The sequence below is a fragment of the Aquarana catesbeiana genome, linkage group LG06 (genome assembly GCF_042186555.1).
Source record: "Aquarana catesbeiana isolate 2022-GZ linkage group LG06, ASM4218655v1, whole genome shotgun sequence".
In the NCBI taxonomy this organism is placed as follows: domain Eukaryota; kingdom Metazoa; phylum Chordata; class Amphibia; order Anura; family Ranidae; genus Aquarana; species Aquarana catesbeiana.
In genome coordinates, this window is record NC_133329.1 from 393,926,524 (window position 1) to 393,953,871 (window position 27,348).

General features: G+C 43.2%; 1 protein-coding gene across 1 annotated transcript in view; it reads right to left on the reverse strand.

The window, feature by feature from the left end:
• NHEJ1 (non-homologous end joining factor 1) overlaps nt 1-26,972 on the reverse strand; it is a 231,936-nt gene extending 204,964 nt beyond the window's left edge. Inside the window, exons 1-4 of the mRNA XM_073634364.1 lie at nt 26,916-26,972; nt 19,527-19,723; nt 16,769-16,978; nt 3,347-3,485 (exon numbers count right to left, since the gene is read on the reverse strand). Of these exons, the coding sequence (XP_073490465.1) occupies nt 3,347-3,485; nt 16,769-16,978; nt 19,527-19,712 (535 nt within the window). The 5' untranslated portion in view covers nt 19,713-19,723; nt 26,916-26,972. The remainder of the gene's footprint in view (nt 1-3,346; nt 3,486-16,768; nt 16,979-19,526; nt 19,724-26,915) is intronic.
• Between the last annotated feature and the right edge of the window lie 376 nt (nt 26,973-27,348).

Below are 27,348 nucleotides of genomic sequence, written 5' to 3' on the forward strand. Positions count from 1 at the left end.
TCCCACAGACTGGCTACAATATGCGCTCATGTGGTACACAGATTAGTCCTGTCAATTTAAGAAGTTGCTCCTAACGACAACTCGTTATGTGTATAAAAGACACCTGTCCACAGAATCTTTCTTCTCTTCAAACCTCACCATCATGGGCAAGACCAAAGAAATGTCAAAGGATGTCAGGGACAAGATTGTAGACCTACAGAAGGCTGGAATGGGCTACAAGACCATCAGCAAGAAGCTTGGTGAGAAGGAGACAACTGTTGTAGCGATTATTCGCAAATAGAAGAAATACAAAATAACCATCAATCGCCTTCGGTCTGGAGCTCCATGCAAGGTTTCTCCTCATGGGGTGAGGAGGACCATGAGAAAAGTGAGGGATCAGCCCAGAACTACACGGGAGGAGCTTGTGAATGATCTCAAGGCAGTTGGGACCACAGTCACCAAACAAACCATTGGTAACACAATACACCACCATGGATTGAAATCCTGCAGCACCCGCAAGGTCCCCCTCCTCAAGAAGGCACATGTACAGGCCTGTCTGAAGTTTGCCAATGAACATCAAAATGATTCAGAGAAGGATTGGCAGAAAGTGCTGTGGTCAGGGGAGACCAAAATCGAGCCGTTTGGCATTAACTCAACTCTCCGTGTTTGTAGTGAAGAAAAATGTTGACTATGACCCTAAGAACACCATCCCTACAGTCCCGGAGGTGGAAACATGATGCTTTGGGGCAGTTTCTCTGCTAAAGGTACAGGCCGACTTTGCCGCTTTGAGGGGCCAATGGACGGGACCATTTATTGTAAAATCTTGGATTAGAACCTTTTTCCCTCAGTCAGAACACTGGAGATGGGTTATGGATGGGTCTTCCAGCATGAAAATGACCCAAAACATACCACCAAGGCACCAAAGGAGTGACTCAGGAAGAAGCACAATAAGGTCATGGAGTGGCCTAGCCAGTCTCCAGACCTTAATCCTTTAAAAAAATTATGGAGGGAGCTGAAACTTCTAGTTGCCATGCAACAGCCAAGAATCCTTAAGGATTTAGAGAGGATCTGTAAAGAAGAGTGGACCAAAATCCCTCCTGAGATGTGAGCAAACCTGGTCACCGACTACAAGAAATCTCTTACCTCTGTGCTTGCCAACAAGGGTTTCTCCCCTAAAGTATGAAGTCATGTTTTGGTCGGGGATCAAATACTTATTTTAATCACTGAACTGCAACTCAATTTATAACATTTGTATCATGTGTTTTTTCTGGATTTTTGGTTGATTTTCTGTCTCTGTCACTTAAAATACACCTATGATAAAAAATTATAGACCCTTCATTTCTTTGTAAGTGAGCAAACTTACAAAATCTGCAGAGGATCACATAATTATTTTCCCCCCACTGTATGCCAACAGTTACCAGCACTTTAAGCCGTGATAAAAGGGAGATTTGTAAGTCCCAGAAAAATATTGACTAAATCCTCTGATTTGTTGTCAAGAGAAATAAACTTTTACAGGACTTGGTATGGATTTGTGGCACTCTCATTCTTTATATACTGTTTTTGGACCACCGGTACAGAAGAACTTAGCTTTATTTCTAGAAGTTATACTGTTTTTACTAATAAAATAACACTATGGGGTTTATTTACTAAAGCTAGAGAGGACAAAATTAGTCAAAATTCTGCAGAGAAACCAATCAGCTTCTAACCTAGGCTTGCTTAATTAACCACTTCAGCCCCGGACCATTTGGCTGCCCAAAGACCGGAGCACTTTTTGCGATTCGGCACTGCGTCGCTTTAACTGACTATTGCGCTTGCGACGTGGCTCCCAAACAAAATTGACGTCATTTTTTTCCCCACAAATAGAGCTTTCTTTTGGTGGTATTTGATCACCTCTGGGGTTTTTATTTTTTGCGCTATAAACAAAAAGAAAAAAAAAATTTTGAAAAAAAAAACGCATTCTTTTTTACTTTTTGCTATTTATTATAGCAAAAAGTAAAAAAGAATGCGTTTTTTTTTCAAAATTGACGCTTTTTTTTGTTATTTTGATATTCCCAAAAAATATATAAAAAAAACATTTTTTTCCCTCAGTTTAGGCTGATACGTAACCTTCTACATATTTTTGGTAAAAAAAAAAAAAAAAAAAATCGCAATAAACGTTTATTGATTGGTTTGTGCAAAATTTATAGCGTTTACAAAATATGGGATCGTTTTTTTGGCATTTTTATTAATATTTTTTTTTGTTTACTAGTAATAGCAGCGATCAGCGATTTTTTTTATCATGACTGCGGCATTATGGCGGACAGATCGGACACTTTTGGCGCGATTTTGGGACCATTCATATTTATACAGCGATCAGTGCAATTAAAAATGCATTGATTACTGTGTAAATGTGACTGGCAGTGAAGGGGTTAACCACTAGGTGGCGCTGTAGGGGTTAAGTGTGTCCTAGGGAGTGATTCTAACTGTGGGGGGGAGGGGCTATGTGTGACACGACACTGATCACCGCTCCCGATTACAGGGAGCGGTGATCAGTGTTACTAGGCAGAACGGGGAAATGCTTGTTTACATCAGCATTTCCCCGTTCTTCCTCTTCGTGAGACGATCGCGGGTATCCCCGCGGACATCGAATCTGCGGGACCTGCGATCGCCCTCTCAGAGCTCGCACAAACCACTTCTTAAAGGGCAACGTACAGGTACGCTAATCTGCCTGTACGTGCCCTTCTACCAACGTATATCGGCATGAGCCGGTCGGCAAGCGGTTAAAGCGGGGTTCCACCCAAATTTTGAACATTATCTCTATGCATTCTCTTCCTTGCCTAGATGCTGACATGCTGTGTAAAAAAATTTAAATCGCCATAATTACCTTTTTTTTTCTAATCTTCTTAGCACTTCCTGGTTTTCCTCCCATGGGAGTAGGCGTGTTTCTAGCCTCTCCCAGACCTCCCACAGTGCCCTGGGAGCTAGTCTTAGGCTTCCCAGCATGCATTGTGCAACAGCGTCATCACATCATCTCGGTGAATGCTGGAAGCACAGCATTCACCGCATCCAGGAAATACATGCTTGTGGGCTTCAAATGCCCACAATGAAGATGGAAACCGCCTTCAGTGAATTTTATAAGTTATTCTTTACAATGAAATCGGACACAGGCGGACTTATTACACAGAACATGTGAGTAGATAATCATGAGAAGAAAAGTTTTTGAATGAACTCCAAAAAAAAAAAACGATAGATAGGTGGACCCCCGCTTTAAGCTTTAGCAATAAAAGCTGGAAGCTGATTGGTTGTGACACATTTTGCCCTCTGAAGCTTTAGTAAATAAACACCCTCTCTGTGCTAAGCATAGTGCATACAAGACTGGCCCTCTTACTTCGAGTCAGCGCAGCCCCGCTCTCCTGGTAATCCTGAATTTCGGCATCTTTTTGGAGCAGTAAAGTGCACAGCTCCTGGCTCTGACAGTCCAGAGCCTTCGTCATACACACCAGAGGCTGGACTAAATGCCGACACACCTGCCAATCAAAAACACAGCAGAGGGTAAGAATGGGCCACATGCAACAAGGTTGAGTCTACAAATGCAAGACACACATTAAGACATAAGTACCCAATGAAAAAATAAAAAACTGTTTTGCAGCGTGTCCTGAGAACTTACAATATATGCAAATCACAGCAACAAAAGTCTCTTATTTGCTCCCTTTTGGTCTTTTGAATATATCACTGAAAGTGTTTGGCGAGCCAGAGGCTGCCTGAACCAGCGGGTGACAGACTTTGTGCTTCAATGCTTGCCTGGTTTAACCACTTCAGCCCCGGACCATTTTGCTGGCCAAAGACCAGAGCACTTTTTGCGATTCGCCACTGCGTCGCTTTAACTGACAATTACGCGGTCGTGCGACGTGGCTCCCAAACAAAATTGACGTCCTTTTTTTCCCCCACAATTAGAGCTTTCTTTTTGTGGTATTTGATCACCTCTGCGGTTTTTATTTTTTGCGCTATAAACAAAAAAATAGCGACAATTTTGAAAAAACGTATTATTTTTTGCTATCATAAAAACCCCCAAAAAATATATTAAAAAAAAAAAAAAAAACATTTTTTTTCCTCAGTTTAGGCCGATATGTATTCTTCTACATATTTTTGGTAAAAAAAAAAATCGCAATAAGCGTTTATTGATTGGTTTGCACAAAAGTTATAGCGTCTACAAATTAGGGGATAGTTTTATGGCATTTTTATTAATTATTTTTTTTTTTAGTTTTATGGCATTTTTATTAATTTTTTTTTTTTTTCGGCGATCAGCGATTTTTATTGTGACTGCAACATTATGGCGGACACAGACAATTTTGACACATTTTTGGGACCATTGGCATTAATACAGCGATCAATGCTAAAAAATTGCATTGATTACTGTAAAAATGTCACTGGCAGTGAGGGGGGTTAACCACTAGGGGGCTAGGGAGGGGTTAAGTGTGTCCTAGGGAGTGATTCTAACTGTGGGGGGGAGGGGCTGTGTGACACATCACTGATCACTGCTCCCGATGACAGGGAGCAGAGATCAGTGACAGTGTCACTAGGCAGAATGGGGAGATGCTTGTTTACATCAGCATTTCCCCGTTCTTCCTCTCCGTGAGACGATCGTGGGTAACCCCGCGGACATCGGGTCCGCAGGACCCGCGGTCACCGCCACGGAGCTCCCGGCACGCGCAAGCTGCCTCTTAAAGGGCAACGTACAGGTACGTTAATCTGCCTGTACGTGCCCTTCTGCCGCAGTATATCTGCGCAAGGCGGTCGGGAAGCGGTTAAAAACCAAATACTTGGCATTCAGTCCATTATATACTATCTCTTACGCCAAGCCCTGATGAATGGGGTGCTCTCTGACTCCCAGAATATGTTGGCTTTGTGATAAAGTCTTATTATGGAAGAAGTTGATATCTCGGTGAATAACTTTCCATGTGGTGCTTTAATCTCAGACTGTCAGTGAGCCGGAAAGCCCACCGTTTACATTAAAGTGGTTGTAAAGGCCCAAGGTTTTTTACCTTCATGCATTCTATGCATGAAGGTAAAAAACCTTCTATGTGCAGAAGCCCACCCCCTAATACTTACCTGAGCCCCATCTTGATCCAGCGATGTCCACCAGAGCCTTGCCTTTCCAGGGACTTGTACTCCTGATTGGCTTTTGGCAGCAGCAGACCCCATTGGCTCCAGCTACTGTTAATCACAGTCAGTGAGCCAATCAGGAGACGGAGGGGGCAGGGCCAAGCTGCAGCTCTGTGTGTGTGAATGGACAGACAGAGCGTCTGCTTGGGTGCCCCCACAGCAAGCTGTTTGCTGTGGGGGCACCCAGCAGGAGGGAGGAGCCAGGAACCCCAGTGAGGGACCAGAGAAGAGGAGGATCTGGGCTGCTTTAAAGTGCTTGTAAAGTTAAAGGTTTAATTAACCGCTTGCCAACCAGCTGCCGTCGTTATACAGCGGCAGGTCGGCTCTCCTGCGCAAATCGCTGTAGCTGTATGGCGGCTCGCGCAGTTAAGGGGGGCGCCGTGCGCTCGGGCACACTGCGTGAGCATGCCCGCGGGTCAGGCGGACTCAATGTCTGCCGGCGACCCGCAATCGCCTAGTACAGAGGCAGAACGGGGATCTGCCTTTGTAAACAAGGCGATTCCACGTTCTGACAGGCGACATGACAGAGATCTACTGTTCCCAGTGATCGGGAACAGTGATCTTTGTTATGTCCCAGTGAGCCCATCCCCCCTACAGTTAGAACACACCTAGGGAACACAGTTAACCCCTTGATCGCCCCCTAGTGTCATTTTTATAGCACTGATCAATGTAATAATGTCGCTGGTTCTCAAAAAGTGTCATTTAGTGGCACCAAGGCTGGGATGCCATTAAAATTCATGTGCGTGTAAAGGCCGGTGTCCCAATACTTTTGGTAATATAGTGTATGTTTTAACAAAGCAACTGACTTTTTTTTTTTTTTTTTTTTAAGTAGAAAACTATATCAAACAGGTCCTATAATACATTGCTTAATATCTGTTTTACTCTATTATATATTCAGAACACGTTGAACCTCTGACTTGCCCCAGCTACTGTACATTATAAAATCATCTTGAACAAAGCGAAGGTTTACTTGGTACACAGCGCCATCTTGTGTTTAATGGTCAAATAACAACTTCCTTTGAAGAAAGAAGACTTGCGATTGCTGGTTGCCTTCAGAAAATGTTAGCTGCCAGGTTGTCAGGCTGATCCTGTGGTTTCAATACTTTCTGAATCACTGACCTGAAATAAATCTGTAGGTCAAACATTTCCTGTATGCTTGTCTCATATCTGTGATTCGGATGGTAATGGGGCCAGAGACTACCAGATCACTAGCATTTTAGTAGGATGTCAGCAATATCAGCTTACAGTAAATATGTCTGAGGCATCTCACTGTTTCTGGGCAGGATTGTAGGTTCTTGTTACATAATAAAAAAAGGATTTCCCAGCACACGTACCAGCCAGCCTGCAAAACAACAGAATTGGCCCTGTTTAGCAGTTTACGTTAAAAACAGAGGGTCTTGTTGGCACACATTTGCAAATATATGCATAAGCCGCAGTGCCCACACCAAGGGACCTCTGTATATACTGTGGTCCTAACGCTAAAATTCTGGAGACGCCAAATAGGAGCGTAGGTGAGAATGGATAGATTAACAGCAGGCAGTGGCGGCTGGTTGTTTTTTTTTTTTGAGGGGGTGGAAAACATCTATCCATTAATCATAGGGGGTGACGTGGATAGAGGGGGTGGTGCCCATGCGCCCTTAATGGACAGGCCGCCCCTGATGGCATGTGTGCCTGAAGGAAGCCCACCCCACCTTAACTGCTTGCCGCCTGCCCCATCATCAAATGACGGCGGGTCGGTGCGGCTCTCGTTCTGGGAGAATGGCAGATCCCAGAATGGCCGCTCTCGCGGGGGCGGGCGTCCGCGGCTCTTTAACCATGTGACCGGCTGTGTCCAATCACAGCCGGTCACATGTAAACACGGAGATGCCGGTAATCTGCTCTCCTCACCTCACGCTGACAGAGTGTGTGGCGAGGAAAGCCGATCAGCGGCATCTCCACGCAGGGAGACATATAGGAATGTAATCAGGGCACTGACCATCAGTGTCAAAAATCAGTGCCCACCATTGCCCACCAATGCCAGCAATCAGTGCCCACAAGTGCCACCAATCCCATTAGCGGTGCCAGTCAGTGCTGGCAATCAGTGCAACCTATCAGTGGTGCCCATCAATGCCCTTCAGTAGTGCCCATCAGTGCCACCTATCAATGCCCATCAGTACTGCCTATCCAAGCCGCCTATCAGTGCCCACCAGTGCCGCCTATCAGTGCCACATATCAGTGCCCATAAGTGTGGCATATATTAGTGCCTCATCAGTGCCACTAAATCAGTGCCCATAAGTGCCGCCTCATCAATGCCCAGCAGTTCAGCCTATCAGTGCCGCCTCATCAGCGCACATCAGTGAAGGTCGAAAAATAACTTAGTAAATTTTGTAACGGACAGAAAAAAAAGTAAAAAACATTTTTTTTTTTCAAAATTTTTTGTCTTTTTTTTTTTTTTGTAAAAAATAAAAAACCCAGCAGTGATTAAATACCACCAAAAGAAAGCTCTATTTGTGTGAAGAAAATGATAAAACATTAGTTTGGGTACAATGTAGCATGATCGCGCAATTGTCATTAAAAATGCGACAGCGATGAAAGCTGAAAAATGGCCTGGGCAGGAAGGGGGTGCAAGTGCCCGGTAAGCAAGTGGTTAAAGGCACAGGGACATCCAGCTGGGTGAGTTCCCTGTCCTTGCTCTAAAGGGCAGTGTTCAGGAAACATATGATCTTTCAGAGGTTTTTAAAAAAGGAGAGATACAGGTGTACACCTTGAGAGCGGCCTATTGGTTGAAATGCATTGGGGGGGGGGGGGGAGCGGGAGCTTATGCTGACATCTTTATACCTGCTGGAGCTGGCAGTGGTGGTGTTTATATGCGATTTATCCTTTTATTATGTGAGTAGATGCCCAATACTTATTACAATACATTTTGGGGGCTGCACTATGCTTATCCCTTACATGGCAGAGCAGAGGTGCAAACAGTGAGTTCCCGCTGATGTACTCTGGAATTCCTGAAGTTCCATTGAAAAACATAGTTACATAGTTAGTCAAGTTGAAAGAAGACACAAGTACATCTAGTTCAACCATAAAAATAAATAAATAAAAAATAATATCATACAATCCCATATACCCAATCCTATACCCACAATAACCTATTGCTGTGATATCTCGTATGGTTCCAAGGCTGTGGATGGATGATTACTGATAGCATGCTGTTATAGGACCAACTATAATTTGGGGTCTTATCGCTTGGGAAGAGGCTGCGATTGGTGGTGGTGTTGATTTCACGAGGCTGCTAGTTGTCATTCACAAGTGGAAACATATGGCCAGATTTGCAATGGTGGTGGAACCCTCCTACACATAATTACTTGTTTTATTTGGACATTTGCAAAGAGATGGTGGACTTCCATCAGGATTTATATTTATTAATTGATTTTTTTTTTATTTTTTGTGTTACTTTGGAATAGTGGTGTCTCCCTCTAAGTTTTCTTTTTTTTTCTGTTTGGTTTTATGATGTTGGTACACAAATCACATTTATTTTTCACAATATTATGAGCCTTTGTAGTGGGATAACCAAGACACATCTAATTTAGTAACACAGTGCAACATTTGTATTCTTTTTTATTTTGGTTCAGCGCTGGTATTATGTGTTTGTGAGTGCAGTTTTGGGAGTTTTGATTTTTGTTTGATGCAGAGCACCAAGCAAGTTTTTTTTTTTACCATATAGGTAAGTAACTTTAATGCATAGCGGGGGTTATTTATTAAAACTGGAGTGTGCAAAATCTGGTGCAGCTCTGCATAGAAACAAATCGGCTTCCAGGTTTTATTAGCAAAGCCTAAAGTGGAAGCTCTGCTTATCTGCTTCCTCCCAACCTCCGGTGCCACATTTGGTACCTTTCCGGGGGAGGGGGGGGGGTGGAACGGTTACCTTTTTTTGACAGGTACCTCTCCCCAATTCCAGGAGACCTGGCTACGGCAAAGGGTGCGGTGAGGTCACACGGAAGTTCAGCCCCCCTCATCCTTCCCCCGCTGCTAGGCCAGCGCTCTCTCAGGCTGGAATGGTCTCTGAGCGCTCCGATGTGACGGCATAAGGGGGCGGGGTCTCCACCTATATAAGTCACATCGGAGCTCTAAGAGACCATTCCAGCCGGAGAGATCGTCGTGTCAACATGGGAAGTAGAGAAGAAGCCCAGAAGCCAGAGGCCAGAAGTCCGGACATAGGCTGGCAAAAGAGCGGCATGAAGACAGCGGAGGAGCCGGCAGAAGAACTGGCACACCGGAGAAGAGGCCAGAGGGAGCGGAGAAGAACCAACTGGACGCCGGGAGAAGAGGAACCGGAGGGACCCCCGAAGTCGGAAGAAGTTCGAATCTAAGTACGGCGAAAACACCTAAACTCCGGTCTGCCAAAGGTAAACGTCCTGGCAAGAGATCACTACCCATTCCAGTCTCCACTGGTTCCATTCAACAGTACTTAGCTAACGCAAGAGACGAGCAGGTCCGAACCTCACGGACCAGTGTCTCTCCATCATCTCACGCTGCATCTGTGCGAGACAGCTCCCCGGCCTCCTCATACTGTTCAGACCTCATGGATGATCCAGGATCCCCTGCGGGTTCCGAAATGAACACGCTAATGAGCGGTCTCAAAAAAGAACTTGCAGGAATGTTTCACAGTTTGGAGAAATCCATAAAAAAAGAAATATCTGCTGTCAGATCTGACATGACACATATTCTGGTCAGAGTTGAGGAAACGGAACAGCGACAAGACACACATGCTTTAGCTATTAAAGAACTACAGGACACTGTTACCCAGCTGGCCTTCGCCCATCGAGCCTCCCTGTATAAACTCGAAGACCTCGAGAACCGTAACCGTAGAAATAACATTCGTGTCAGAGGTCTGCCAGAAGCAACGGGTGATAATGACCTAGAACCATCTATAAGAGGCATCTTTAATACCATCTTGGGCAATTCAGTCACTGAACCGCTACGTTTTGACCGTGTACATCGTGCCCTAAGACCCTGTAATGCTAAGTCAGATCAGCCCAGAGACGTTATTTGTCGCTTGCATTATTTTGAAGACAAAAATGCTATTATGATGAAGATGCGGGGCTTGCCTAACGTAGAGTTTGACGGAGCAGTCATCACCATATTTCCAGACCTCTCTAAGGAAACTTTGGACCGTCGTAGAGCTCTGAAACCGCTCCTTGACCACCTGCGTTCAGATGGGATCACATACAGATGGGGATTCCCAGCCTGCCTAATTGCCACAAAAAATGGTCGGTCGTATACGCTGAGATTTCCGGAGGAACTTCCAACCTTCTTGCAAGATCTTAATCTTCCATCCATGGAACTCCCAGGTTGGCAAGACCCAATCCCTAAATTCCTGAGCCCAACGGACCCACCTTGGAGAAAGGCTCTGCACAAAAGCATGGTTGAAATATGTAACTTTTCACACGTACTAATTTTCTTATTATAGATAATCTTTTTCCTACAGGTTGTCTGTATTAAGTTAGGTTTTGGCCGCAGTTTTTCTTTTTTTTTTTCTTTACGTGTGCCTGTCTAAATTTGGCCGAAACTGTCATACTGTTGTACTGACCAATGTTCTTTGTTACCTTTTATCCTTGGGTATTTAGTTTAAGTACCGAATTGGTTTGCACTTAATTGCCTAGGGGTTACGTTCTGTTCAAATTGATCCTGATTACAAACTGGTAATATTTACATTCCTAAATGGAACTAATTATTTATTTATAGTTATAAGTTATTCGTTTTCTCATAGGTCGCGCGCTGTGGGGATACACTTCCTCTATTTACCCCCCTTCACTACAGCGCAACCCCGTCACCCCCTTTCCTTCTGGGGTTGGCGAGAATGATTGGCCTTATAGTTGCCCTATTCAGTCCCCATCTAGGGATTGGGATGGCCTCTAGTTCTCTCTCTCCCCAATGGGAACACTGCAGATTTCTGCGTGATAACTATGTGTTCCCCACAAGTTGGTTAACTTACATATGTGACCTCCACATATGTTTTTTTTGTTTTTCTTTTCTCTCTCTTTCTTTCCAAAAAAACTCTCTCCTTTCCTCCTCTCCACTCCCCCCTTCTGGCTGGTATGCATGGAAATATAGGCTGAAGGTACGTACTATGCTTTAACAATGGCTACATTAAAGGTTATATTATACAATGTTAGGGGTCTTAATGTTGCTGCTAAAAGACACCAATTAGTCCATGAACTTAAAAGAGCCACATGTTCTATTGCTTTTCTTCAAGAAACGCATTTAACTCACACAACACCTGTTAAGTTAACCTTATCCCACTTTCCACAGTGGTATTATAGTTTATCAGACACTAATAAAGCTAAAGGAGTGGCCATTGGATTCTGCAGTAATGTATCCTTTAGGTTATCTGACATGATGGCAGATGACCATGGTCGCTTCCTTTTCCTTAGGGGCTTCATAGGTAACACTCAATGTACTCTTGCAAACGTGTACTGTCCTAACCGAAATCAGTCAACTTTCCTCTCACAAACACTGACTAAACATTCAAACTTCGCCAAAGGCCTTACTATCCTAGCGGGCGACATTAACATGCCACTAGATCCAACAATTGATATATCCCAGGGCCGCTCTAATATTTCTTTCAAACAACTGAAACTTGTTAAAAAAAAAGCTTCTGGATCTTCAATTGATGGATGTCTGGCGCCTTCTCCACCCCAAGGAGAAGGATTATTCACACTTTTCCACAACACACCAATCTTATTCCAGAATAGATAATATATTTCTAGATCATTTTCATCTCCCCCTCCTGCAATCTGCTCACATTGGCACCGCATCTATATCAGACCACGCACCTGTATCAATGACGTTGACCGTGTCTTCCTTACCTCGACGCATTAACAATTGGAAACTCAATGATTCCCTTCTTTCTAATGAAGCTGAAGTTTCCATGTTAGCCTCTCATCTCTCACAATATTTTAAGGAAAACAAACCCTCTGACACCTCTCCCTCTGTTGTGTGGGAAGCTCATAAAGCTACTATTAGGGGTCGTCTTATTGAGTTCGGTGCTAGGAAAAAAAGGGAGCATGGTCAACGGATTGATCAGGTTCTACAGCAGATAGCGGTTCTTGATAAACAACACAAACTCTCTATGCATATTGAGCACCTCCAATCCCTCACACTCAAACGAGAGGAACTAAAATCCCTTCTCAATTTGGATACTAAAAGAAAATTCCAACGTCTATCACAGAAATTTTATGAATGGGGAAACAAACCAAGTAAGCTGCTAGCTAGATCTCTAAAGACTAAACAATCACAGTCATTTATTTCCAAAATCAAACTCTCAACAGGGGAATTAGCCCATGCAACCCCAGATATTGCTAAGGCCTTTAGAGAGTATTACGAAGACCTATATAATGTTAAAAATGACCTGTCTTCTCTACCACAAAAAGAGAAAAGAAGCCGCTTGCTTTCCTACTTGAGAGCAGCTAACCTACCTAAATTGCCCATATCTGTCCTCAAAGAAATGGAGGAGGATTTCTCGGTTGAGGAATTCCTGGCAGCATTGAAATCATCCCCATCCGGCAAAGCCCCTGGACCGGATGGGTTCACTATTTTATACTATAAAACATTCAGCGACATTCTGCTCCCTCGTCTCACCGCTTATGTAAACTCTATTTCTCACTCTTCAGGTCTACGCCCAGAATCTCTATCAACTCATATCACTGTCATCCCTAAACCCAATAAGGATCCCACCCTATGTAACAGTTTTAGGCCAATTTCACTAATTAACGTTGACATCAAACTTTTTGCCAAAGTAATTGCAAATCGGCTGCTCCCTCTTTTACCCAGCTGGATATCAGCAGACCAATCAGGATTCATACCCAATAGAGAAGCAAAAGACAATTCACTTCGTGCAATATCCCTAATCCAATACGTTCAGAGATGCGCCCAGCCCACCCTACTCCTCTCCACTGATGCTGAAAAAGCTTTTGATAGGGTGGACTGGGAATATCTTAAGATGACCTTACGCCACTTTGGGCTGGGATCTAAGATGTTCCACCGAATCTCATCCCTTTATTCTAACACCTCAGCACAAATTAGAATTAATGGAACGTTGAGTGACCCCTTTGTATTACATAATGGAACCAGACAAGGCTGTCCTCTCTCCCCTCTCCTCTTTGCTATCACCTTAGAACCCTTCCTAGCTACAATTAGGCATAATGTTAATATCAAAGGCATACAAATAGGCAAAAGATTCCATAAATACGCGGCTTATGCGGATGATGTACTATTTTTTATCCAGCAACCACGCATCTCAATTCCCAACTTAATGTCTGAATTTTCTACCTTTCAATCCATCTCTAACTTCAAAATAAATTTATCTAAATCCAAAATTTTAAACATTAATATCTCCAAGTCCGAAGTTCTTTCCCTTAAGCCCCTGTTTCCCTTTAAATGGGTATTGAAAAGCATGAAATACCTAGGTATATATCTGACTTCCAATCTCCATTCTTTATTTCAACACAATTATATTCCCTTGCTAAATAGGATCAGAGAGGATCTACGAAAATGGTCCAACTTATCACACACATGGTTGGGGAAAGTGAATATAATCAAAATGAACATACTACCCCGTATCCTTTTTCTCTTTCAAATGCTCCCAATGGGAGTACCAGTGGGGTTCTTCACTATATTACAAACTCTGATTTCCAGATTTATTTGGAAGAGCGGTCATTCCAGGATATCGAGAGAACTACTATTCCGCTCCAAATGCTCAGGCGGTCTAGCACTTCCTAATTTTAAGGCATATTATCAAGCGGTTATCTTGTCCAGGTTGGCTGATTGGAAATACGCTCTTAAATCGAAACTATGGGTACAAATTTAATATTTTTTAAGTGGAGTGGATCTCTCGGTAGCCCCCTGGATACCCAGTTCTTGTAGGAACCTAGCTCGATCTACCTCGACTCTCACTATATCCTCCTTAGATGTCTGGGACGCCCTGCACAAAAAATTCTCATGGAAGTATGATTCTCCTCTATTACCTCTCCTCAACCATAAATATTTCTTACCGGGCTTATTAGACCCAGGCTTTAAATCATGGGGATCGGATTACATCATGTCCTCCGTGACAACATACTTAAACTACTACATGTGATCCTTGCTCCTAAACCTACCACATTTCTAGATAAATGGAGATATCACCAATTACAACATTTCGTAGGATCCCTTCCCAACCCGCTTAGAGATCTGAGTGAATTAAATGCCATAGAAGAAATATTTTACCCAAAAGATCCCCCTTTACATGGAATTTCTCTATTTTACAAAGCTCTCATTGCACTTTAAAATCCCAACTTCCCACCTTTCCTGGCTAAATGGGAGTCTGACTTAGATTCCTCCCTTACAGATAATCAAAAGGATAAGATCCTCCAACTAGCCCACACTTCCTCATTGGCCTCAAAAATGTCAGAGGTCAACTATAAATTGCTTACTAGATGGCATTACACCCCAGCCAGATTACAACAAATGTTCCCCGCCAGTTCCCCATTATGCTGGAGGAACTGTGGGAACAAAGCTACTCACGCACACATCTGGTGGTTTTGCCCACTCATTTGACCTTATTGGGATGCCATCCGCAACTTAATAGTACAGATTTCGGATGTCAATATACCCAATGACCCGTGGACTATCCTTTTTCATTCTACCAAAACCCTCATAAGAATATATAAACGTTCAATTATTCCTCATTTACTAAACACTGCCAAAGCTTTAATTCCTACTTTATGGGGTCAACCAACAATCCCTTCTACAAAAGTTTGGCTACAAATGGTCGATAAGGTACATCTTATGGAGAGCATCACCCACGACATTAGAGGTACCTCTAAGAAACATTCTCTAACCTGGGATTCTTGGATAAAATTTCAATCCACATCTGTTTATAAGGAACTTATAACGCAAACCCCTTAAATCTTTCGTCTAAGCTTAGCCAATTACACCTCAACATTTCATTCCCTTTCAATATGTAGACATGCATGCCAGCAACAACCCCCCCCCCCCTCCTACCCTCTGTTTTCTTACCTTTTCTACTTTCCATTTTTTCTTCTACTCTCTCTTCTTTCATCTAATTTTTCTTAATTTTATTTTTTCTGCTCTTGTTTATCTCTCAGTTTCTATATACCAAAGTAAGGTTTTTCCTTTTTTATATTAATTCTGTTTTGTTTCAAGTGCTCACAAAGTATTAATCCTATGCTTTTTTTTTTTTCCTTTTTTTTTGGTGTTATATTAACACTCTGTATAGCTTCTGAGCCAATTATTGGAGGGTTAGCTTATAACTACTCATTGTAATCTGTGAGTGCTGAAACTTTTGTTGTTGTGTTTTCAAGAATGCATCTATTCTGAGATATATGTATATCTTTGTTATATTTTTCTTTAATAAAAATTTATTAAACAAAAAAAAAAAAAAAATCTAAGTACGGTGGACTTTTGGGAAAAAAAAGTCCGCCGGAGCCTACACACGGTCGGATTGTCCAGCGCACTCTGGTCCGCCAGACCAAGTATGCCGGAAAGTCCGACCGTGTGTACGCGGCATAGTCTTTTTTAAAAATAAAAATAACAAACATGTCATACTTACCTACTCTGTGCAATCGTTGCGCACAGAGCATCCCCGAGCCTCTTCTTTAGGGTCCCCCGAGGGCGCTCCAGGCCCCTCCTCTTCATCGGGTGCCCCCACGGAAAGCCACTTACCCTGAGGGCATCGTTGCAGGCTTGCTCCAGAGTCCCACTGCTGCGTCCATTGACACAGACAGTGGGATTTGAACCCACCGCCCCCCGCTCCCATGTCACTGGATTTGAATTACAGCAGCGGGAGCTATCAATCTGTCCAATGAGGACAGAGACATCGGCTAGAGCCGCTGAGCTCGTGCACATCGCGGGGTTGGATCGGGCACAGGTAAGAAAAAGGGGGGGGTGTCTGGGGGGAGCTGCAGCAGAGAAGACTTTTCTCCTTAATGCATTAAGGTGAAAATCCTTGAGGCTTTACAACCACTTTAAGCTTTGCCAATAAGACCTGGAAGCTGATCGGTTACTATGGACAGCTGCACCAGATTTTTTGCTCCACTTTCAGTAAATCTGTGTCAACTGTGTCCAAGTTGTCTCCTGGAAGATTTGCCTTTTTTGCTTTAATTCCACCTTAAAACAGCTGTGAACTTCCCCTGCATCTAGGCACTCCCCTGCCTTGAGACTCACAACTGTGTGTATTTAAAGTGTGAGATCATCAAATGCATCGCTGCGTCTGACTGCTAGTCTCATCAGATTTGGAGTGAGATTTGGAGATTGTGCTGGTCACTGTTCTCCTTGCTGGTGAGAAAGCTGTACCTGAGGATCTACAGTGCAATGATCTCCCTGGTTTTTCTTTATTCATTATGTAAATCTGTGCTTTCTCTACCTCTCCAGCTGCTTTTTGATTTTTTTCCCCACCGGTCAACAGGAGGCAGCTCTGACAAGAGAAAGCACAACCTGGCCTCTACTAAGATGACCACCTCTACAAAGGGACACACTGACATGGTAATTCAGCATTAGGGGAAAAGATCAGACTAGTCTTTTGCCCTCTGATTGTCTTTTTTGGGCAATTTTTTCAGACTTAAGGTCCACTTTAATATCAATTAAACTTTAGATTTTCTCTTCAGCTCACCGTGGTGACTCTGGCCTCCTTACAGTGGAACTCCCAATAAAAAGGAAGACCAGACAACTGGCTCTTCACCTGCAGCATCAGTGTGTTCTCTGTCCACTGACAAGAGAACCGGCCGTGTCCATCATCCCTGGAATCCAGCAAGGGAAGGAGGAGCCGAGACAGGTGGGAAAGGAAAGAAGAGATTGGAGCCTTCAGCCTCTTATTGAGCTCCTGTACAAAAAAAAACACAGAGAAGTATAAGCTGAGAATGTCTTTAGCCAGCCCTAGACAGAGATGGTGGATGTACAATTGGTCACAAATCTGCCACTGAACATTTTTTTCTAATGAAATAACAGACATGTTATACTTACCTGCTCTGTTAAATAGTTTTGCACAGAGCAGCCCCGATCCTCCTCTTCTCAGGTCCCCCGTCAGCGCTCCTGGCCCCTCCCTCTTGCTGAGTGCCCCCATAGCTAACCGCTTGCTATGGGGGCACTCTTGTGTGCTCGTTCCTGAGCCAACACTGTGTGTCCATTGACATACAGAGCGTGGCTCAGCCCCACCCTTCTGTCTCTCCTCACTGGCTGTGATTGACAGCAGCAGTAACCAATGGTGCCTGCTGCTACCTCTCTGGCCAATGAGGGGAGAGAGACCTGAGAAACTTGTTCACATCCCTGGATCGACTGGGCTCAGGTAAGTATGAGGGGGTAGGGGGGTGGGGGGGCTGGAAGGGGGTGATGGGCTGCATGCAGGATTTTTTTTTTACCTGAAATGCAGAAAAGCCCGGTTCACAGTGGGACGACTTGTCAGGCGACCTAGTCGCCTGACAAGTAGCGTCCCGTTCTGTGCAATGGAACCGTTCTAATCGGAGCGACGCAAGTCGCTCCAACTTAGAAAAAGGTTCCTGTACGACTTTCGGGGCGACTTGCATTGACTTCTATACAGAAGTCGTCTTGCAAGTCGCCGCTGAGTCGTGTCCTGGGTCACCTGAGGCAGTTATGCTGTAAGTCGTGCTGCCTAGTGTGAACTGACCCTGAAGGCTTCACCAAAACTGAAGATGGCTGAAAGCATCTTTTTTTGTTTATAGCGTAAAAAACAAATCTTTTTTTCAAATGCACAACCTATAAAATGTAGCACAGCCGGGTGATAGGAAGCACAACGAGCCGGTCAGTTTGGCATCAATCTGGTCCTGCAAACGCCAAGAGTTGTTGTATCTCAATGTACATCACAAGGCACTACGGCATGGCACAGTAGATTCCAATACTGGGATCCTGGTGATGCAGGAGAACTAAGGGTGGGGTTGTGTAAAAAATGCTAGCTGCCTGGCTGTCTTGTTCGTCCTCTGAATCCAGAACATTCTGAGACGCTGACCCAGAACAGCCGGTCAAGTCAGAACTCCTTATCTGCTTACTTGTTCCATGTGTGAACCTAACCCAAAAAAGGCCAGCTAACAGGTGACATCATTGAAACAAAGAATGACCCGACTGACACAACATGATTATATGTCACTGTAATGATTATATACCCTCACCGGCCACTTTATTAGGTACACCTGTTCAATTGCTTGGCAACACAAATTGCTAATCAGCCAATCACATGGCAGCAACTCAATGCATTTAGGCATCTAGACGTGGTGAAGACAACTTGCTCAAGTTCAAACTGAGCATCAGAATGGAGGAAAAGGGGATTTAAGTAATTTTGAACGTGGCATGGTTGTTGGTGCCAGGCGGGCTGGTCTGAGTATTTCAAAAACTGCTGATCTACTGGGATTTTCACGCACAACCATCTCTCAGGTTTACAGAGAATGGCCCGAAAAAGAGAAAATATCCAGTGAGCGGCAATAGTGTGGTGGAAAATGCCTTGTTGATATCAGAGGAGAATGGGCAGACTGGTTCCAGATGATAGAAAGACAACAGTAACTCAAATAACCTCTCGTTACATCCAAGGTATGCAGAATACCATCTCTGAACACACAACACATGGAACCTTGAAGCAGATGAGCTACAGCAGCAGAAGACCACACCGGGTGCCACTCCTGTCAGCTAAGAACAGGAAACTGAGGCTCCAATTCTCACAGGATCACCAAAATTGGACAATAGAAGATTGGAAAAACGTTGCCTGGTCTGATGAGTCTGGATTTCAGCTGCGACATTCAGATGGTGGGGTCAGAATTTGGTGTAAACAACATGAAATCATGGATCCATCCTGCCTTGTATCACCGGTTCAGGCTGGTGGTGGGGGTGTAATGGTGGGGGGGATATTTTCTTGGCACACTTTGGGCCCCTTAGTACCAATTGAGCATCATTTAAACCCCACGGCCTACCTGAGTATTGTTGCTGACCATGTCCATCCCTTTATGACTACAGTGTCCCCATCTTCTGATGGCTCCTTCCAGCAGGATAATGCACCATGTCACAAAGCTCCAATCATCTCACCACTGGACAATGAGGTCCCTGTACTCCAATGGCCTCCACACTCACCAGATCTCCATCCAATAGAGGACCTTTGGGATGTGCTGAGAGGGGAGATTCACATCATGGATGTGCAGCCGACAAATCTGAAGCAACTGCGTGATGTTATCAGGTCACTATGGAGCAAAATCTCTGAGGAATGTTTCCAACACCTTGTTGTATCTATGCCACCAAGAATGAAGGCAAAAGGGGGTCCAACCCGGTACTAGGAAGGTGTACCTAATAAAGTGGCCGGTGACTTTATATCTGGATTACAATTCTTTCAGTGCGATTTAGTGAAGCCCTTATGTGTAATGGAACTTACTGACCTTTGACCTTTCCTGTATGACTTCGGCTCCCACCTCCTCACACCAGACACTGCTGAGGTCGGACATCAGCAAGCAGTACGCCGAGTCCGTGAAAAGGACTTTACATAGGAAAGTGCGCTCAGCAATCTGCAGAGACTTCCATGGCAGAGGGAGGAGGCGGGCATCCATATCCGGCGACACCTCCATAGCCCGACACCCTGCGACAATGGAAAAGCAGACCCGTGAGTACAGCTAATGCATCTCTTCACTAACATAATGCAAATATTTAATTTTACAAACACATTGGAAGAAGTAAATCATACAGGCAGTTCCAAACCATGAATACAATTACAGGGCTGCGATCGTTAACCGTGCGATCGGTGAATTGGTAAACCAATGGATATATTATTTTATAACGCTGCGGCTGGCTAAAGTCAAAAAGTCCATCATTTACAGTCCCCTTCATCACTATTATAAAATCCAGAATCATAAAGGGCTGCAGCCTCATGTCATATGATATCTGTCTGGTGCAACCTCCCTCTAAGGCTCCAATATGGCAGAACAGTAGCTGAGTGCTGAGCACATCTGCCTTGCAGCACTGGCTCCTTCCTGTCCAATTTGGCCCTAGAATGCGAATGTATATTGGACATGTGTAGTAGGGTTCCTAGATCGTAAGCTCTTGAGGGTAGGGATTGATGTGAATGTACAGAGCTGTGTAAATTGGCAGCTCTATAAAAAATACCCGTAAAAAGGTATAATAACCCCTTAGAGCGCCTGTCGGCCCTATAAGGCAGTGGTCACCAACCCTGTCCTCAGGGCCCACTAACAGGCCAGGTTTGCAGGATTACTGAAATATATCACAGGTGATATCATTTGCTGCTCAGTGATTGCAGTATTGTAGTCTGCATCTCCCCAAGGTAATACATAAAACCTGGCCTGTTAGTGGGCCCTCAGGACAGGGTGGATGACCACTGCTTTAAGGGGTTAAGAATAGGACTGCAACCAACCATTATTTTCATAATCGATTAGTTGGCGGATTATTGTTTCAATTAATCGATTATTCGGATAATAACCTTAAACAAAAGTGTGCTGTATAATTTAGTTAATATGTAATGTTTAGCCACTTGCCGACCGCTGCACGCCGATATACGTCGGCACAGTGGCAGCGGTGGGCAAATGTGGGTACCTGTAGGTCCCATTTAATTGGCAGGGCTAGTGGGCGCGTGCCCGCCACGTACAGCATGACCGCGGACTCGATTTCCGCTGGGGGCCCACGATCGTGTCACGGAGCCGCAGAACGGGGAGATTCCTATGCAAACGAAGCATTTCCCCGTTCTGCCTAGTGACATGACAGAGATCACCGCTCCCTGTCATCGGGAGCAGTAATCGCTACCATGTTGTAGGTAGCCCGCCCCCCCCCACACACACACACACACACACACACACACACACAGTTAGAATCACTCCCCTAGGACACACTTAACCCCTTGATCACCCCCCCAGTGTTTAACCACTTCCCTGCCAGTGTCATTTACACAGTAATCAGTGCATTTTTATAGCACTGATCACTGTATAAATGTAAATGGTCCCAAAATAGTGTCAAAAGTGACCGATGTGTCCGCCATAATGTCGCAGTCCCGATAAAAATCACAGATCGCCGCCATTACTAATTAAAAAAAAAAAATGAATAATAAAAATGCCATAAAACTATCCCCTATTTTGTAGACGCTATAACTTTTGCGCAAACCAATCAATATACGCTTATTGCATTTTTTTTTACCAAAAATATGTAGAAGAATACGTATCGGCCTAAACTGAGGAAAAAAATTGTATTTTTATATGTTTTTTTGGGATATTTATTATAGCAAAAAGTAAAAAATATTGCTTTTTTTTTCAAAATTGTCGCTCTTTTTTTGTTTATAGCCCAAAAAATAAAAACCGCAGAGGTGATCAAATACCACCAAAAGAAAACTCTATTTGTAGGAAAAAAAGGACGTCAATTTTGTTTGGGTGCAACATCGTACGACCGCACAATTGTCAGTTAAAACAATGCAGTGCCATATCACAAAAAGTGCTCTGGTCAGGAAGGGGGTAAAATCTTCCGGGGCTGAAGTGGTTAAAATAAAAAGGCAATTTATTCTTAAATATCTCTATGCAGTGGTAAATATAAAATAACTACAGTATATGGTTAGGGAGCAAAATCTCTAATCCACTCTGAGAATAACAGACAGAAGAGATATATACTGTATATACTATTAGAGGAGATATACTGTATATACTATTAGAGGTTGAATCAGGGAAATATCATCAGACTCAGAGATCACATTTTTTTATTTAACCACTTCAATACCGGGCATTTTCACCCCCTTCCTGCCCAGGCCAATTTTCAGCGCTGTAACATTTTGAATGACAATTGCACGATCATGCTACCTCCGATGAGGACTTTATGACACAATCACACATCCTGACAACAAGGTTTGAGCAAAAAGGATACGATCGTTCCAAGCTAGAGGAGGAGATCACTAGAGTTAAAGGTCTCGACAGAGGGACTTTGGTCTCTGATACTGTTAGGGAGACTGGTGGTGATAATCATAATTTTAAGATGGTGCTTGATTATAATGTGCAGTATCGCACATTTGAGAAAATAGTACTTAAGAACTGGCCCATCTTAAAACAGGATAAAGTCTTAGGCCCCGTGCTTCCTGACCACCCTCAGTTTATTTACAGGAAGGCTCCATCATTAAGGGACCGATTGGCCCCTAGTGTTCTGAACCCCCCTGTACCTTCTTCTGATAGGCTTTTTTCTTTTCTGAGTGGCTTCTACGCATGTGGTAAATACATTCCGTGTGAACATGCTAAGGGGAACATAAAGAAAAGGAAAAAATTCCTAGCCTCTGCTACCGGTAAAGAATATGAAATCAAACAGCTAATTACCTGCGACACGGTAGGGGTCGTATATATGCTGGAGTGCGGTTGCGGGCTCCAGTATATTGGGAGAACATCCAGACCCCTACACGTGAGGATAGCTGAGCATGTTAACAATATTAAAAAAGGCCTGAAATCCCACAACGTCTCCAGACATTTCAAACTTCATCACCATCAGAATCCAAAAAGTCTAAGATTTTGGGGTATAGAGAGGGTCACGAGACACTGGAGGGGGGGGGAATTTCATAAGGCAACTGAGCAAAAGAGAATCATATTGGATCTTTGAAACCAGGGTTCTCTGCCCTGAAGGGTTAAACGTGGATTTCGACACAAATTGTTTTATATCAGACCGTTAATTGTTCTCCATTTGATTTTGTGTGCTATTTTATTGGATGACAGTGGCCGCGGATGACTCACAATTTTTTATAATATAATTTTTTATAAATTTTATAGATATTTTAGTATAAATGTATTGATAATATACTTTAGACAAAGTATTTTTATAAAAATGTTTTTGATTCTTTATTATTATGAAACTTTTCCCAGGGTTTGTCTATAACTTTGTTTGGGATTAGTGCACATGTCCTCTTTAGGATTGATGCGCTTTCTTTTTATTGATGTTTGAGAGTGAAACTTCCGTTCACTGATCCTTTCTCTGAAAGGGGTCACATCCGGATCGACTTCCGGGTGAGCTTCACATCCGGATCGATTTCCGGGTGAGCTTGAGGTCCATTACGTTCTGTGTACTGTTGCCATGGCTACGTACCTAGCATATAGCGCGGGTGCCCACGACGTTCCTCATCTGCTGATGAAGTCCCCGCCCACTGGGACGCAACGCGCCCAGAACGAGGAACGTCGTGACGTCACCCGCAGCCACTGCGCATCTGTTAAGCTGTTCGGAAGATCGGAGGATCTTTTTTCATTTGTCTGCTTGTACCAAGTACTACATATGTGAGTGTTTCTATTTTATATATCGAATAAAGAGTTTATCAAACGGAGAGCACTATCCTTTTGCCACTTTTATTTTATATGGCCGAATTGGAGTGTCCTGTACCTGGTTCTTGACTGATATGCTGCATACCTATTGGTTTATGAAAAAGGCGTTTTTTGACCCTCTATAACCAAAGGGTCCATTACATCAGGTGAGAGGCCATTTGTTACCGTGGTGGTGGGCTCCTGGAATCACCGTTTTTGCAAGCATGCATTTTTCCACTCTTTGAAGATTTATGTGGACCGGATATATGGACTGATTATTTCACACACTGTGGTGGATTGTATTGTGCCTTTTAGTCCTTTCTTATCATTCATTTACTAGCGCTGCACTTTCTGTTTTGTTATGCTACACTGTACCCAAATGAAATTTGTATCATTTTTTTTCCCCCACAAATAGAGCTTTCTTTTGGTGGTATTTGATCAGCTCTGAGGTTTTTATTTTTTTCGCTACAAACAAAAAAAGAGCGACAATTTTGATAAAAAAAAAAAAAAACACATTTTTTACTTTTTGCTATAATAAATATCCCAATTTAAAAAAAAAAAAAAGTTTTTCCTCAGTTTAGGCCGATATGTATTCTTCTACATATTTTTGGTAAGAAATAAAATGTTAAAAAAAATCACAATAAGCGTATATTAATTGGTTTGCGCAAAAGTTATAGTGCCCACAAAATAGGTTATTGATTTATGGCATTTTTATTATTTTTTTTTTTTTACTAGTAATGGCGGTGATTGCGACATTGCGGCAGACAGTTCGGATTTTTTTTACACTATTTTGGGACCAGTGACACTTATACAGCTATAAAAATGCACTGATTACTGTATAAATGTCACTAGCAGGGAAGGAGTTAACACTAGGGGGCGATCAAGGGGTTAAATGTGTTACCTAGGGAGTGATTCTAACTGTGAGGGGGGACTGACTAGGGGGAGACCGATTGGTGTTCCGATATACAAGGAACACACGATCTGTCTCCTCTCCTCTGACAGGACACTGATCTGTGTGTTTACACACACACACACACACACACACACACACACACACAGATCCCTGTTCCTGATCTGCCACGAGCGATCATGGATGCCCTGGCGGACATCGTGGCCGCCGGCGCACTCGCATTGGCTCCTTGGTGACGCGACGCGCCCCCTATACCGCCAGGAAGCTGAGTACGTCATACAAAGCCCGTCCAGGATGGGAGATCCCATTTATGTCTATAGGTGGGGAAGGAAGTGGTTAAAGAAAAAAAAAAAAAATGAAAGACTGTTTTGCCGATTTTCAGACAGAACTGTAATATATTATGTACGAGACTCCCTTGTCATAGGCAGGTGGCTTGATAAAAGCTTCCCTGCGCCGGCTGTCACTTCTGCTGGCCATACAAAAACAACGTCTTCCTTCAAAATAAAATTTCATTTTAAGAACGTTCGTTCGATTTTCTAATCGTTAGTGGGGTCAAAACGACGATCGTTTTCGAGTGACGGGAAAGTTCTTAGCAGCAGAATAGAAAACTTTTTGGTCAAACGAATTTTCAGACAGTATGTGGTTTTCGTTCAGAAATGACATTCATTTTAAAAACGGAATGTTGAACGCAAAGTGACATTTTCAAACGACATCCTTTCATTCAGCGAATGTACAAAGATTTTTTCGTAATGAATATTCTCGTCCGAAAATCGCTAGGTTTATGGCCAGCATAAGGTTCCGTTCACACCTATGCGGTTTGCTATTTTCTATTTCTCTGCGGGAGTTTCTGCTGTGCGTTTTTTTTTTTTTGCACGTGATTTTGCTGCGATTTGCGTTTTTTTTAATGCTTTCTTTTGGCCAATTTGTTGTCGGGCAGATTAAACGCTTCTGGCTCCTCCTGCCTTCAGAGTGCCCCAAAATCAAGCTGCAAAGTAGACATGTGTACTGCCAAAAAAATTTGTTCGTTTTCGTTTCATTTGTTTTTAGTTTTTTTAAGTTTTAGGTAACTCGATGCTCGCCGGCGGCCCACGATTGCGGTGCGGAGAGGAAGAATGGGGAGATTCCTTTGTAAACAAGGCATTTCCCCGCTCTGCCTTGTGACATGACAGTGGTAGCCCATCCCACCCACAGTTAGAATCACTCCCTAGGACACACTTAACCCCTCATTTACACAGTAATCAGTGCATTTTTATAGCATTATAGCGCTGTATAAATGACACTGGTCTCAAAATATTGTCAAAATTGTCCGATGTGTCCGCCATAATGTCGCAGTCACGATAAAAATCGCAGATCGCCGCCATTACTAATAACATAAATGAATTAGTAATAAAAATGCCATAAACCTATCCCCTATTTTGTAGACACTATAACTTTTGCGCAAACCAATCAATATACGCTTACTGCGATTTTTTTTTACCAAAAATATGTAGAAGAATACATATCCGCCTAAACTGAGGGAAAAAATTGTTTTTTTTAAATATATTTTTGGAGGGATATTTATTACAGCAAAAAGTAAAAAATATTGCTTTTTTTTTTTTCAAAATTGATCGCTCTTTTTTTGTTTATTACACAAAAAATTAAAACCGCAGAGGTGATCAAATACCACCAAAAGAAAGCTCTATTTGTGGGGGAAAAAAAAAAAAAGACGTCAATTTTTTTTTTTTTTGGGTACAACGTCGCACAGCCGCGGATTTGTCAGCTGAAGCCACACAGTGCCGAATCGCAAAAAATGCTCTGGTCAGGAAGGGGGGTAAAATCTTCTGGGGCTGAAGCGGTTAATGCGACTTTTGGGTGTGCGGTTTTGATCTGACTATACATTCGATGCATCAAAAGTCGCACCGATTTGAACAGGGTGTCATTGAAAAGAATGGGGGGGTCCGACTTGTCGTGCGACTTTCATGTCAAAAGTCACGTGAAAAATCGCACAAGCGTGAACGAAGGTTGTTTTTTTTTTTTTTTTTTTAATAAATTGGTGAATTAGGAAGTTTTCATATAGATATTTATTAAACGTGTTATAGTGTACGGTCCAAACGTAGTGACGTCACAACGTCACCCCTCCCCCCCTCCCCCCCTCCCCCTCCTCCTCCTCCCCCTCCTCCTCCTCCTCCTCCTCCTCACACACACCGGTGACACCAGCAGATCGCAGGGGGTCACTGGCGGATCACTTACTGTAGTCACACCGGCCGGAATCTGTTTGGAGGATATAAAAACAGATAAATACAATGTATAAAAAAAAAACAGATAATAAAACGAATAATAAACAAAATAATAATAAAAGTGGGCGGATCCTCAGACTTGTATAGACGATTGGTTGCCCCCCCATCGGCTTTTCACAGGTTGCTATGGGTTACCTCTGCCATGTGCACACAGGGATGTATATATGAAGACAATGACAGACCTTGCCCAGATCACAATATAGACTTCTATAGAAGGAATGACAAAGCAGCAGAATGAGCCCCAGAGAATGTCAGAGAGGAAATCAGAACACAGCAATCTTCACCCCCACCATCCCACCAACCCACCAACCACATTCACCTTACCTACTGCCAACCAGTTCGCCACATACAACCTTCCCTCGGAAAACACTGCCCCAAACAAACGTTCCTACACACAGATGGATTACATTGTGTCTTAGGCAACAGCACCATCTAGTGTCAATTTTACAAATTGCAGCGTTTGTTTTTTTGTCTGTTATTTGTTAGTTTTTTGTTTTGTTTTGTCCCTCTGCCCCTCATTCCTCCTCATTTGTCCCTCATTTTGATCTGATCTACATAGTTGTATATAAAATGCACTTTTTATCTTTCAAAAAGTGTTTCCCAGAGCTAAACCTTTCATCCGATTTCTAAATTGCTGCATCTATTGTATATATATATATATATATATATATATATATATATATATATATATATATAATGTAATGGCAGTTGACACATGTAGTCCATATGGAGGAGACCCAACCACACTGATGACAAT